The sequence below is a fragment of the Patiria miniata genome, unplaced genomic scaffold, assembly GCF_015706575.1.
Source record: "Patiria miniata isolate m_02_andy unplaced genomic scaffold, ASM1570657v1 HiC_scaffold_1, whole genome shotgun sequence".
NCBI classification, from domain to species: domain Eukaryota; kingdom Metazoa; phylum Echinodermata; class Asteroidea; order Valvatida; family Asterinidae; genus Patiria; species Patiria miniata.
The window spans coordinates 27,954,917-27,970,965 of NW_024037047.1; the positions used below are offsets into that span (position 1 = coordinate 27,954,917).

The 16,049-nt window shown below is 39.4% G+C and overlaps 1 protein-coding gene across 4 annotated transcripts in view; it reads right to left on the minus strand.

The window, feature by feature from the left end:
• Positions 1–10,455: 10,455 nt before the first annotated feature.
• Positions 10,456–16,049, minus strand: part of LOC119727532 (protein retinal degeneration B-like) — a 75,244-nt gene continuing 69,650 nt past the window's right edge. For all 4 annotated transcript variants that reach the window (XM_038199450.1, XM_038199467.1, XM_038199458.1 and 1 more), the window contains one exon: positions 10,456–13,009. In XM_038199450.1, the coding sequence (XP_038055378.1) occupies positions 12,695–13,009 (315 nt within the window). In that variant the 3' untranslated portion in view covers positions 10,456–12,694. The remainder of the gene's footprint in view (positions 13,010–16,049) is intronic.

The window sequence follows — 16,049 nt, forward strand, 5'->3', positions numbered from 1 at the left end:
GCCTTGAAGGGGCTGGTCTCGGTCTCGCAACTTCAGGTCTCGGTCTTGGTCTCGGACTATCCGGTCTCGACTACAACACTGCCACAGACTATAGGGTGCAGACCAGTAAATCGGTCCGAAATTGCCTGCGCCGGCCAAATCACGATTTGCATGCCCTCAAAATCTTCAGTATTTGAGCATGCTGTGGGCCATGAACTTGAGAGTTTGTAGAAAATATGGGTGGAAGCCGTGCACAGGACTGGGAGCTTGCAGTTCTGTGTAATTTCGATGTAATTTGGACCCTAAAAGCGCTCTATTTTGCAATGGAGTGTAGGCATCGTTTTTCAAAATGGCGATGGGCTTCAGGACTATTTTCAGGGGTGATCATCTTCAGATGGAAATTTCCCATAAAAGTCATCAGTTGACCCCCCGAAAATTGAAAAGAAAATGAAAGATGATGAAATAAGCTTTAATTTGATGTGTGTCTCGAACACCTTGGAGAGTTGTGAGTATTTTCCCCGAATTTTTGAAGTGGGAGCATTTACCATTGGGGTCTATGGAAGTTTGTTTACTGGTCTGCTACCCTCAGTGAAAATGGACGTTATCTACGAGGTAGCCATTTTTTGTCGTGTTCCCTGAATGTATTTCATAAAATGTTTACTGTTGAATGGGATGGCGCCAGACTATTTATGCAGCCTTATTTTACTCTTTTTTTAATCTGGCTTAGATTAGGAAATGTTTAATTACAAATTCTAAATTATTCATTTAAGCAGACTTGAATTTTTTAGTAATGTACTCGCTTTCATTTCTCTTCGCAACTTCCAAAAATGAAGATCATTACCTCACTTTCAATTCAACATGGCCGACTCGTGAATAAGGCCCATTACGCGTACTTCCAAAAAGTGTTAAAAATACTCACAACTCTCCAAGGAGTTTGAGACAAACATCAAATTAAAGCTTATTATTTTCATAACATTTCATTTTCTGTTGAATTTTCGGGGGGTAATTCGATGTCGTCTTTTGGGAGAAAATTCCATCCAAAGATGATCACCCCTAAAGGTAGTCCTGTGGCCCATCGACGTTTTGAAAAATGATGCCTGCGTTCCATTGCAAAATATAGCAATATTCGGGCCCAATTTCTTCCTAATTTCACAGAAAAAAATACGACCTCGCATCGATCCTGTGCATGACTTCCACCCATCCTTTTTTTTTTTTTTTACAAACAAACCTACAAGTATAGCAAATAAACTGAGGGCATGCAAATCGTTATTTGGCCGCGTATATTCTGTGCCTACTTACAGGTCTGCACCCTTGACAAGACTCCATCTGGTGGAGACTCATCAACGTGTAGTAGATGCTTTCTTTTATTTGGAACGTATTGTTCATGTTTTTATTTTGAACATGTACTTCGTCCTATTTATAACGTGCGGCGAATGATTTTATTTGTCATGCGTACACGACTCCACCTTTTTCCTTCCGAATTTGGACTAAAATGACACTGCATGTTGTTAAGCATACAATATTGTTTTAATAGTCTTGCACTTGCAAAATAGTTTATCCACAAAACACATTATTTCGTTATGTCATTTGCAAAATTATTACAATCCAAAAAAGGAGACGATGCTTGCACTGCACTACTTATAGGCCTACCTGATGCTCCCAAATTATAGTTGATTGAAAGACCCAAAAGAAAATGTAGCGTAAATACTTGAACGAATAGTTTACGTAATAACTCCTGCCTTCTTTTATCTGTCTTCATATATTATGTACTACAGGAAAAGGACATGAATTATTAGGTAATCGTGTTGTTTAGGACACTTCTTATGTTTTACATGTTCCGTTCATAAAACAAAATTCAGCCCTCTTTCCACAAGATTAAGCCAGTTGATATTTAACATGGTAGCTTGGCGAACTATTCAAATGATTCCAAACACATCAAGTGACTTTCCTGCTTATAGCCAACTGTTTTATTGGTGACTGCTCTATGTTCCGACACCCTTGTGAGTTTATTTCTGCATTCAATAGAGGACGTTGAACAACAGAGGACAACAGGGTCCCCAATTCCCGAAGGGTCCCCAGTTTGGCGATGTGTGCAAAACATATGGGAGGTCTTCCTAAAAAGTTAGGATACAAACAAAAGAGGGACAATACAGGGTCCCCGATTGCAGGCAAATATACACTTGGCTGTTCCGGTTAGGGTTAGGGGTGTGTCGGAACATATGTGTCGAAACACATGTGTCTGTGAGTTTGTTTCTCTCAATAGGGGACGTTGAACAATAGAGGACAAACAAAACAGGGACAATTGGAGGTCCCCGATTGCAGGCAAATACACACTTGTGTGAACATAGGGCGTGTAACCTAGGTATATATTAATTCCCAAAACATAAGTGTCTTTTCGTTCTCTTACATGAGAACGGGGTCCTAAACCACACGATTCCACATACATAACCAAGGGAAGTCCACAACGCGTATGTCGTCATACGCACTCAGGGCTCTTCGACCAATAGGATTGCCAGAATGAGCGCGCAAAATTTAAGAACGTGTGCGACATGTGTGAAAGTATTCGTGACCCGGTGTCATATGAAATTTGGACTCCCATGAAATGTGGTCTGCCTTATATGGACTCATACATCACACGTGACCAGTCTTTGTCCAAATTATGTTCCATACGCCATGCGCAATACAAAGCACGAGTCCGTAGTCCAAATGTTACACGACACCGGCCAGATGCAATTGGAATAATAACTCTTAAAAAAAATCCCCCGTTTTTCTGGAACTATAGTTTTCCGTGTCCGCCAACCTAAAACCAGTTTGTCATGGTGGGATACACAATATGTAAACAGACCAGCAAATGTTTACTTCAAGATGCAACTCATTACAAAATTATTACAAACGAGTTATCTACACCTTTGTTAGGCTATATCGTGCATCTTGGATACTGTTCATTCCAAAGGTTCGAAATGGTCACGAGTCAATTTTGTAAAAAAAACCCTCTGAAATCACAAGTACCCTGCGATGGTTGAATTCCTTTCGGTCACAGTGAGTCGCATCTTTTAACTTTTACACTTATTCATTGGTACGATATATCAAAAACAATTTTCGGAGTGTCACGCGTCCGTCCCAAGTGTGCTTAAAAGTCCCACAATATGGCACCCGACGTTAAGTGGCGTACAGGTTTAAAACATACATAATAGGTCTTGTTTTGCAGCCTTGAATTACATATTTCAAATTAGATATCATGAGTGAAAAATAAAATAAATACAAGTCTATGACAAACATGGCAGTACATAATAGTAGAAATATGAAAGAAACTTCAGTTAAACATTCAATACATATCTTGGTAAAAATGGCCGTGAAACTATTGGTGCTACGCTAGACTAGCAATGACATTATGGCTCGCAAAATTCCACATTTCGCGTGAACGAAGTATTTTGGTGGTATACAACAGAAATCCAATTGACTTTAAAACCCATTTTAACAGTGTTGGTCCTTTTGATGAGCCGCATAGGAGGATTTGCAATAACCCGGAAAAGTACCCACCGATGAATGACTGAAACCCCCCGGCTTGCTCAAAGTGAAGATAGGACTGGTATCAAATACCGGGATACCCTGTGAACTTATTCCGCCTGAAATGGTATCGTTTGGAAGAAAACTTGTGAAGGCTGCCCGCATGCACACTTTCTTCACATGACAACCTCAAATATTGTATATACAATATTGTGCATACGTTTCCTCCGTTTTCTCAAAATGTATACCCACCAAGCTGAAACTTCAACAGGTTAGCTGTTGTCACTTATGCACACTCTTTAATATCCAGCAATTTTGTTTGCTTCAAATTGAAAACAAAAAAATGCATAAAAAAAAACTAATAATGATCCTACTCGCACCTTTAAAGTAAAACAATGCACACTGCACACGATTCGAGATCTGGGACCATTAACACCCGGAATATATATCATTTTGTTTGGGGCGACCATCGGTATTCATATAAATTACTACCGTACTTTTTTATCTTAAATTGCACATTTTTTTACGACCTCTGTATTAAAAGGTGCGTTACTTCATATTGGTTTTGGTTGTGTTTAGGTTAAGTCTTTTCTTTTTCGTTTTAAACTTGCACGAATTTTAAAAATGTTTGAAGTTTTTTCCAATGACAGCCATTTCTAGTTTGCCCACCGCCAGAGACAGAACACAAAGACGCATTCAGTAATGCTACAAAACGGTTTCTTAATTATGATTATATAAAAATAAGAAAAGACAATTAATAACAAAAAGAAAAGTGTGTCTCTTTGCATATTGGCAAATTCTGAGGAGAACGTCGGAGGATGAGACTCCCAATGTTGTCACTGTATTTTTTTTTTTTTTTAATATTAGTGTACAACTAAAACAAACCGAGTCAAAACAAGTCATTACAAGCAAAATCTCCCCATTTTTGAATTTCACACTTTAAGGATTACGAATTAAAAAAAGGTTTTTCTTCTTTCTTCTCTTTATATTTTCTCATTCATGAAGTTTTTGTTTATCGCGGGTCCAGTCAGATTATATATAAACATCAAAGATAGACTTGACTCAAGTCACTTTACACTAACTGAATGCAATAGGGTATGTATTATTGGCGCCAGGCTTGAGTTGAGTCTAGTCTCCCGTTGGTAAATAATAACAGATTTCAGTAATTTGGCATCCAAAAAAAAAAATAAAAAATGAAAGTGCAGGGGCCGCTCATCATCTCACAAAACCCTGTAAGCTATTGATCGTAAATTATATCTCTAGAAATAAAAGTCGAATCACATTTTACAAAAATAAAATACAACCTTCTTAAAATCAAATTCAGTTTGTACATAATGGTGGGCCATGCGATGATTCACAACGAAATTGCACATCAAAACGAATACACAATAGGTTTTTCTTCAAACAAAAACAAAACGAAAATGTGTCTAGTTGAATACTGCTTGATGTTAGCAATACCTTTGTACTTAAATTTGCGAAGGCCTGTCCAACAACAGAAAGGGAAATACTTCCCAAAACTTCCCAAACTGGCGGTTAGGGCTAGGAGCCTTTTTGCAACAGTCCTAATTTTGTTTCTGAGTCGTCTACCAGGGCAGTCATACAAACTACTGCAAACACCACACAATTTGATCTCAAGATACGAACATCTAGTGTGCTACTAAACTGATCCCTCCCCCCTCAAAAAAAGGAACAAAGATTTCATATTTAAAATTCTAAAATGACCAGAAGCAGACCACATTATGAGCACTGATAATCAACTGTTCGCGCATACAAACAGTGAAAATGCCCACAGAATGTATAGGCCTATCAAGTTGATATTACAGAGATTACTGAAAAAAAGGTGAAACAAAACTAGTTCGTTGGCACCACAATACATCACGACTCTGTTATTGGTATGTAGTCAGTGCTGTAACACACTGTATTCTTAGGCTTTCCTCACTGTTCAAAATTTCTCAGAGATTTCGGGGACCCTTTCACACTAGCAAGTATCCAGCACGGCTTCTATACACGGGTCCGGCACTCTACACGGGTAAAAATCCAAGCCTGGTCAAGACCTGGGGCCAATTTCATAGAGCTGCTTAAGCACAAAATTTCCTTAAGCACAAAACGTCTTGCTTAATAAAATCCTGTTACCGACCAAAAATCCATGCAATTGTTATGCTAAGTAAACAAGAGCTAAATACCAGTCACAAGCAATGTACATCACATTGTGTTTTGGCCGGTAACCTAATTTCACTGTTTTTTCGTGCTTAAGCAAATTTTGTGCTTAAGCAGCTCTATGAAATTGGGCCCAGGGTTGAGAGTTTCTACCCGGGTAGAACAATCCAAAATCTTCAGCCAAACCATGGACACGCTAGTGTAAGTGTGAACAGTGTGCCTTGCCTCAGATAAGGCTGGGACCTCGAGTGCTGAAAACATGCAAAACAAAATCAGGCCAACTTTACTCACTCTTGAGCCAGCACCATTCGCCAAAATTTTTCATTGGGCAAAGAAAAAGGTCCTCAGTATTTCACAAAGCAAGTTTGAAGCCACTCAACTCAATTTTTAAAGGAGACTTTTTTCTCTCGATACTTTGCACATGGCATGACATGAGAGGGAAGTCAAGTGATTTGAAAATGAGGCTAAAGACTAGACTGGTACATGGCCAACCATGGTCCAACTGTTTGAAAAAAGACTGACCTCTTTCCTTCGTTGTCACTAATCTGGTGGCGACTATGGAGAAATGTGTAGAACTAAAGACTAGTACCACACATGCCAGATGTTTCTTTTGGCACAGTTGACTGATGCAGTACTAAAGGGTTGTTGGACTGGTTGTTTTAAGGTGCCAGTCTATATTCGTGTATTGCATGTTGTCAATACCTTAAGTTTTGGGACTCTCATACACAGTATCGAGAGTCCCACATTTCTGAACTAGCCTTGCCTATGTGTTGGATGGTACCCGGTTCTGCTTACGATGGACTCATGTTGTTTTCAACATGGATAGAGGGAGACGACAGTGTGAACAGGCAATATGTGGTAAAATGTGCTACAAACTTCCTCCCATCAAGTGAAATATGTGGGGAAATATGGTGTGCATATAACAATTCGCTTGAGTAACTCCAGCTCCAATGCTCATCAGGAATTCGACATACATGTATAGAGCTGGAGATAAAACTATGTTGTAGATTCTTCTACCAGATTCTAAGAGGCCCTAAAACAGGACTCTCTGTATCTGTATCACGAAAATGGTCCTTTTCCCCCACTATAATTTATCCCAACCCAGATTCTCTTAACATACCTCATACTCATACCTTGGAATCTGGGTTGGGTTAATACAGGTTAAAAGGACCATTTTCGTGATACAGACACAGAGACTCCCGTTTATTTAGGGAGGCTTAGAATCTAGTGTCTACAACATAGTTTTAGCTCGAGCTCTATATGTCGAATTCATGATGAACATTGGAGCTGGAGTTACTCAAGCTAGTCAACAATGTTTGACAAAAAAAAACATGTGGCATTATTATGTGGTATAAACAAAGTGCACTGTTAATTGCTAACCATTTACCCTGATATCAACTTAGTACGTATTAAAAAAACAAATGTTACATAAGATGGCACAATAGCATTACCACAGATTAACATCATCCACACGCAATAGATACATGTGCTATATCATATATAACTATCATGTACATAACAATATCAACTCTTCTCTTGAGTTGTCTCATTTTTTTTTTGTAGTTGCAATGTTTTGAAACAAATATACTTTTTTTTTCATCTAAATCTTATACATGACATAAACATTTTCTTCGTCAATTTTATTAATAAGGTAATGGTTTTAAAATGTACATACCCAATTTTTGTAGGGGGGAGTAAAAGACAAATACAATTTATTCAAAAATAGCCGTTGAGTTTAAAATTTTTGTCCGTTCCATTTTTTTCTGTTTTCCGTTTTCGGTAATGGTCGCTTTTACTCCAAGCCTCTTTCATGTACAAGTCGGTAATGAGTCAAACTTGTAGGTCTAATCCGTAAGTGTAATTTCATTTTTTTTTTCCAATTTTTTTTCTCTTTTTTAAATATTCTTTAATGTTACGTCACAGTTTATATACAAGGTCACAGTACTTTTTTCCATAAAACATGTACAGTTTTTCTGTTTTCTTTTATATTAATAAAGACTTTCAAATACATAAGTTACGGTAAAATACATTTCGCAGTAGAAGAGCACATGCGGTAATTAGGATCCAGACTTCAAGTGACCCACTCCATCAAAATGAGGACTAAGTTGCAGAAGATTTTGTTCTATTACTCCAAGATTACCTGTGGATTTCATGATTATGTGCAGTTTTTGTGAGTCCAATAAGTGTTGCATTCAAGTTCTTTTCCTAGTCCCCAAGCAAGGGCATAGTTCGGGTGACACCCACCCCCCCCCCCCCCCCCCCCCCCCCCCCCCCCGTTTCCCCCAACCCTCCCCCTCCCCTCCCTCCCAAAAAAAAGGAGAGCATACTTTGGTCCACATACTTAAGTTTTCTACCCGAAACGTTCGAAAAATACAGTTTTTGTTGAAAATGTCAGCACACCAGGAGCCACGATTTTACAGGATGCTTCAGACTGTCATTCCTTAACAATCCAGTAAGTTATTTCGTGATAATTTGATCATTTCATTTTTTGATGTTTGCAAATGTTGTATCTTCCCTTTAACGTACTCATGACTAAACCTGTGAGTACCAGATCTTTTTCTTTAGTACGATTTTAAGTATCAGTCCCATGAGTACAGGGCGAGTCAAAAAGAAAGTGACCTGAAGTAATGGGGTTTTTTTTGCTTAGAAACACAATCAAATTTGACACACCAGTGATGTGTGTCTTAAAAGAGCATGTTCTTCCACTTGTCTGAAGAAAAACAAAAGAATTTACTGAAATTGATCCACGTTATCAGATGTCTCCTTAAGAGTAAATGGGAGACTTAGGCCCTATATACATGACAACGGCAGTGAAGTGCAAATGAATAATTTTGGGATTTTCACTGCAATATTGACAATGTATACAACGTAAATACGGCTAGTTTTAATTGTTTTTTTTTCTGGGAAATAAAGTGAGATGAAGAAAGAAATTGCATTTCTTGAAGTTTTCCTCCGATGTCTTTGCTGTTTTGGTCACAAAGTTAAAATTGAAAGCCGATACACCCATGCCCAGCCAGAAAAGTCTAGTAAATGCCGTTTCCCCACAAGACAAGTGTATTCAGGCCTATGTAAACGAAATTGCACTAACTTCATAGTCTGCACACTGTGTGGCCTTCAGATATAATTTTTTTTCCTAAATTTATTTAAAAAAATTGTAATTTATAAAAAGCGACAATGGCGACTATTATCAAAATTATGAGTTCGTGTACCGTGAAGCACGCATCCTCGCGATGCATTTAATTTTCATTGTCTTCTCGAGCGTGTCTAAAATAGAGTGGTTGTTCGATGTGTTTGTGTACGGTAACTTAATTTGCCATTCTGTGTGGCCTTCCGAGATGATACATTCTTCATTATATAGGCCCATTAAGCGCAAAGATTAATGCGCAAAGTGTCGTCGACTGTTGTTTTCCGATGAAATTGCCAAGGGCGGAAAATGGAAATGCTCATTACTTGTTCATTACGCGTCTCGCCTGTCGGCGTTCACGGTGGAATGTTAAGGTCATTTCCCTTGGTAGTTTCGGCGCGTTTCCATGGTGAGACATGTTGTGCAGAGTACAGTGTGAGTAAAAAAAAAACTATACACTTTTAAAATTGGCCATATTTTTTTTCTGTAATAACATAGATAAGATATTTTCACATGTACTTTTGAAGTAACTCTTCCTGCTTCTTTTGGTGACATTTTCACTGGATTAGTTTTCGTGCACGACTGAACAGGAGACAATTAAAGGGGTCCGGTGAAATCTGACTTGTGCCAACTGGTCAGGGCTGTATAAGAAAGAGACAATTTAAAAGAACACAACCATTGTCTTGGTTCTGGTCATGGAATGCATAATCAGTTCAGATTTGTGGATCTTGCTTGCAAGAGTTTCAGTAGGCAAATCTGGATGACCTCCAGGAAAGGATAACTCGTGAAATTTCAACCCCCAAACCACCCCACCCCCTGGATCCACTCCTGAGTATGAAAAACACTTGAAATTTTCAAAGTTACTAGTCAATAACATGTACTTCATTCCTATGTTACTTTTATGAAATGGAGAGCAACATGTTTTTAAATTAATTTTTTTCTCATTCGTTCACTTTTTTTTTGGACTCGCCCTGCATTTGTAAGGAAATTTGAGTGCCTTTGAGTGCACCATGGTGAACAATCAATTTGCATCGGAGGACATAATATTAATAACACGCACTGGCTGTTTTTATACACAGGCACGGCTGATAGGTTTAATTGTCAAGATTACCTCGACTCGCCTCCAGGTGAAGTATAAACCGCTAATCCCTCGTGTCTTTTGTACACACACACAAAGTCTGTGGAGGCGGACCGTGTGTTGATCTTGAATTGGCCGTTGTGCACGGCCTTTTGTTGTACAATTTACGCTCCAGTGCACACCCCGGAGTATTGAAACACATGAGGTTTCGCTAAGAGATATCGTACAAATACTGTTGAAATCACTTTTGCGAATCAATATTTGTGGCATTTTGGCTGGCAAATTTTGCGTTTTGCAAAGAGCCAACATTTTCGGCAAAAATAATCCAGTGATTAAGTCATAGCATTTCGCTTTTGGTTTTTACCTTTAGCTTCTGCCTTGTACGTGCATGCATACCTGCAAAGTTTTCCCAATTTATTCCTCAATTTGATGGAGTCGATAACAAGCACTTAAAGTAAGTCTTACGTCAGTTACAGTGACGGTAGGCTGCAACACAAAACTGGTTCTTCAAAATGCAGGCGGTTGTTTCAAACATCGCTATTGGTTGTTTTTTATGTATGTTTTTTCGATTCAGGTTTTGCACACTTAACAGTAAGGGTTTTTTCTTCAAAAAAATGCAAAAATGCCTTCTCACTTTTATCCAAAAAATGTTAAACAGTGGGAGCTTCCACCAAAGTCTGTGATTTTGAGAACCGTTTTATGTTGCTGCCTTAAACACGTATTTTATAAGTAGGTACAGAACGTCATGGACTGTATGCGCTAGAACATTGTCTATATACAAAACGTACGTTGATTGTCCAGTGATAAAATACTTAAATAGAATAAAATATAGTACAGTTAACGCGTACAAGAAACATTTCAATATATCCAATATATCAACTGTTACTTTTTTTTCTCTCTTTCTTTCAAGCTTTCGTTAAACTCACTAATTTGGTCTTTTTGGATTTTACGTCAAGGTGTTTATGATCAGATTTTAACCATCTTAAACCTGCCTTGATATTTTTATTTTTTTACTGTCCTTCCAAGCCATATACATATCTTAACACGATCATATACTTTATTAAAATATATTTCATATATAGATGCAAATTTTTTATTTGTTGGATTTGAGAAACAAAAACATGTTATTTAACACCTTTTGAAGGAACATTAGGTGCTAAATAATTTTTTTTACTGACCTTGTTCTACTGATTCCCATTATAATTAATTGAAGATTTTTTTCTTTTTACGATTTCTATGCAGGCAAAATTTGGAGTTGTATCTGAAAAAAACAAAGTACGACTCCTGCATGAATTAATTCCAAGAATGTCGGAGTTGTTCAAGCCTCCAACGCAGTATCTTCAAGCAAATTTGAATGCTCGATCCTGATTGGTCAATCCGTGGCAACAACAGTGTGATACTATCCCATATGACACGGTCCATATTGCGCTTGGCGTATCGCGCCATTCGTTTCCTGCTGCATGCATGTATACTGGGAGAAACGCTGAAAAGATTGTGTACAGCAAATGCGTTCCATCTGTACTGTGCGCCAAGTTTGCTTAAAGAGGAATTTGTCACCCCGCTCGTACTCGCGGAACAAGAAAAATGAAGGATGTCTGCGTTCTATATGCCACTCGGCTTTCGAAATCATGATACAATGGACACAGGCGCACTACATTATTCAACTGTTGTTCAACTCGTGGGATAACTAATATCTTCAAGCGAACTTGTATCCCCGTTCCTGATTGGTCGATCCATGGCAACAACAGTGTGATATTATACCGTATTGCACAGTCCATATCGCACTCTGCGTATTGCGCTATTCCAAGATGCGAGCGACATTCCAGCTGCATGCGCTAAACCGCTATTGGGTTTGCGTAAAACGTGCTAGTTCCAACTTTACTGCGCGTCAAGTTTGTTTGAAGATAAATTCGTTATGGCGCTCGTAGAACACGGAAAAAGTAGTGCGTCTGTGTCCCACATACCGGACGAGTGGTATGTAGGACACAGACGCACTACATTATTCCGTATTCCACTCGCGCTCGTGGGATATCTTATAATATACCAATCTGTGTTTCTACCAGTGCCAGATTTGCAATACCATGAGCGATGGAGCCGAGTTGAGGTCACAGTGTTGTACCTAAGACTGCACGTCCAATCCGAAGTACTGAATACAATACTAAATTGTAAAATTTAACTACTTATCTTTTTTTTCTGATAAAGCATGTACTTTGTATGGCACAAAATCTTATCCGTTTTTTTCCCCCTTCATATTCTTTTTTGCATCACATACACTGTGTCAAAATCTAAGGTACTACTTCAAAAAGACAGATTTTTCAATGTCACTGGCCGCAATTTTTGAAGGAAAAACAACAGGCTTTTATAACGTACTTTCCCTCTTGTACACATTGGCACATTTGTTTGTGTGTGCTCGTGTAATGTGCATAACGATGAATTTACAAGTGCATCACCGACTCTCTTAACGCTTTGCAAAAAATCCTTAGATGACCGCAGGAAGATTCTCAAGATTTCCCTTGACGGTCGGGATGACGTATGCAAGACCCAATTATCACAGGGCCGATGTTCGCACAATGCAAGCGTACACTCTTTTGTACGTGTACTGTGCACGTGCAAACTCCCCACTCGATACGCACACAATTCCAAGATTTGGTGAAAGTTTTCCCAAGGCCTAGCCCAACTTCCCAAGATCTTGAGCAAAATCCCAAGGAGTGGCCGCGATGAGCGATTGCCATCTGAAAGAGACACCCATTGCTAATGTTGAACCTCGCGCTGAGTGTAAGCCAGCACATCGGCTTTGCATTTTGGGGGTGTACCTAGCTGCAACGGGTCCGCAGGAGACACCACTGACCTCATATCTCAAACTTGACCGTCGGCTGGGACTTGGGCAGCTTGAAGCTGCCGCCGGGGGTAAAACCGGACGCGCCTTTGACGCCGACGGACGAGGCACTGGTGCTACGGAAACTGCCCGAGCTGCTGCTCTGGGAGCGCACTGCGGCGCCCCCGTAGGACGCCGTCCGCGCCGCCGCCTGTTTGGCGGAGCGCTGGTGGGACTGGCCCGGTAAGCTGAAACAGCCCTTGCGGAGGATGAGGCGCGAGTTGCCAACGGCCGGCCGGGATTGGCTGGCTAGGGTGTCCAGGTGGGCTGCGTATCCACCACTTAGAATCTAAACGCACAGATGAATAATGGAAAACCCAAACAGGGTGTAAAACCAAATCTGAATTACTGACACTTATGAAGAGTGATGACACTTACTGACACTTACGGACAGTGATGGCCAAAGCCTTGTGGCAGCTGTCGTATCAAAACAACTGCTCCTTACGGAAATACTGAAAAATTGCAAGGACATTGCTTCCTATTTAACATTGCTTCAATTAACCCTATCCAACCCAACCCTTCAAAATCTAACTGCATGTTTTTTGGAATCTGTTGGAGTGTGCACTAGTAAACTGATTATGCTTGACATGGGGTCAGACATACCACCATAATCAGGGTCCAACAGTTTGGGTGTAGAGTTTACCATATGGTGCAAGATTTTGCAAGAGTGAGGAAGGCTCCTAGTAAATTACTCAAGGGGGTTAGGGTTAAAGGGAACCTCTGCTGGTTTACATTGATTCTGTGTCCAGACTGGTCTACGGGCTCCATGCGCCAACAAAAGAGGGCGCGTTTTTACCACTTTTGAGAGCCCCTTGGCTAGGCTGGATGGGACACTGCGTGAGCGTACTGTACTAGTTCGTCACACGCAACAAGGGATGAACTATGATAACAGAAATGTGTGTGCACACAGTTCATGTGAATGGCTTTGACACTTGCATTGAGACTGGATGATTTGTGATTGATAGTGACAGCATGTTAGGGCTCGATTGCAGCAAGATTATCAGCAAGAAAATAGTGTAGTGGGTTATTAAGGGAATAAATATGTTTGGCTGGTTTTAAACAAGTACATTTAACCCCAGTAAAGGGCCTGGCCGCGGAAAATGGCTCTAGCCCAAGGGGAGGACCATCCCAACCAGGCCCCTAGCCAGCTTTAAACGTACTTGTTTAAAACCAGCCAAGCACCTATTTATTCCCATTCATAAATACCTTTTAGTCAAGAAGTCAAAATAAAAATTAACAAATCTTAAAAGATTTCGTTCAACAAATTACTTCATGTTTAGTGCTAAAAACCTCCTTATATGGAAATTGGCTAGCGCGGCGCATACTGCACAATGTGGTGCAGAACGCAGGAATTGTGTTTAAAACCAGCCGGCATTTTACTTGCGGTTTCAAACCACCCACGTGACGGGTTCTTGACCAATAGGAATGGGTACACTGTCTCAGGTATTTATGAATGGGGGTTTATACAATTGGGTTGTCTTTCTCAAAGGCTAGTTGGAACATTTGTCATAAACTGGAAAAGAACCGACCAATTTAACGAGAAAAACATTACTCAAAGTGAAGATGAAACTACCGAGTGACATTATTCTCTCAGAAATAATTTTGATTGAAAGAAAATTGAAGGTGATTTCAAGGCGCTTTTAAACGTGTTTTTTTTTTTTTTAAGTATGCTTGCAGGCATACCATTTTATGTGCTTTAGCAACGTAATCCAGTTACTGGACCAAATACAATCTGCATATGCTTTCTTTGCTTGTTAGTTGATACACACTATATGTTTAGGATTTTGAGCAGTGTATTTGCTTCAGTGAAAAAAAATACACAAAGCTTAAGCCTCAGATTCTTAATAAAAACTTCCCTTTTATGTTGGCACATCCACCTGTAAGAAAAGCAAAAAAGTAAATAAAACTATAAAGATTGTTAAGTTAAGTTAAATGGAGCGGTGGCTTCTACAAAAAGATGGTGTGAAGCTGAAAATAAGAACACAGGACCTCAGCAAGTAAGTATTTGTTTTAAAATATAGGTTTTCCCGGCCACTTTCCTGAAATGGTCATTCACTTCTGAAAATCAATTATTCATTTTTGGTTTTTAGAAACAGACAGCCAATTACGTTACCTGTGCATTCATCTACACAAACATACTTTGCCTAAATTGATTTCAGGTACAGCTAATGTGATTGACGGTTAATGAAAAAGAAACCCCTAATTGCATCTGGTGCCGATGACATTAAACTAAAAGTGAAATAAAATGGTGCATGTTTGAAATTGCATTCTAAAAGTGAAAAAGAAGTCTTGTAAACGAATCTGAATGGACATAAACGAAAGGTGCTGCTCAATCACTTAATTGATTGAACTGAAATGGAATTGAATGCTCTGGTAGCGAAAATGAAACGCGTGTTCATAGCAATTCTCAAATTCAGATGAAAATGAATGTCCAGTTTTCAAAACTGAATGAACATTTTAGGAAACTGGCCGGGAAACCTTTACTATTTTTAAAAGTTTGTTTGCCCTTCACTGATGTAATTTTAAATGTCTTGTATACTCGGTGCTGTCTGATAGCTTGTGAGGAAAATTCATCGTTTTGCTGGAGCGGGACTTGAACTTGTAAGTTTCTCCTTAATTGTGCAAAATCTTTTTACATTTGACTGTCAAGCTTTCAAGGATTGGGTGGTTGTTTGAATAAAATTACGTCAGTCAGTGAAGGGCACAAAAAAACAACAAAACAACTAAAAAATCGCGTTTTCCCCGTCGCAAAAGCCAACCAAGAGGAAGTAGCTTGTTGGTAGAAAGCTCCTCCTGGGATAGAAAGTAGGATTAGTAAACAGAAATTAAAGAACAAAGAGAGACAGAAAAGAAAACGCTGATTTGAAAAATATATAGCACTGCAGAAAATGGTCGCTATAATTTAGAAAAGAAAAAGAGCATCAGAAATCTAAGCAAATATCTGATTAAATATTGTGGTGTCAAAGCCACCAAGCCTGGGTCTGATCCAAAGTCCATTAGGTTTTTAGACTATGCAAAGTCCACACCATTTTTGGGGTCAAACAACATCTAGCTCAGGTCCTGTTCAAGATAGTCTTGTTCAAGAAGTTTTTAGCACAGCAAGGGTTATTAAAGCGAGTGATCCAAAGCCCCTGGGTGAAATGAAGCAACGCTTTGTTCACATTGGGGTCGTACAGACGGAGGGTTATCTCTGGAGATAGATCTGGAGCTAGCTAGCTCCACCCAACATAGTTGTCGTTTGTACGCAACTTAACTCCGCCAGCTATCTCCAAAGCTAGCCAGGGCCAATTCTAGCCATGCAAAATTTGTGGGGCTAGCTTCACTTTCAG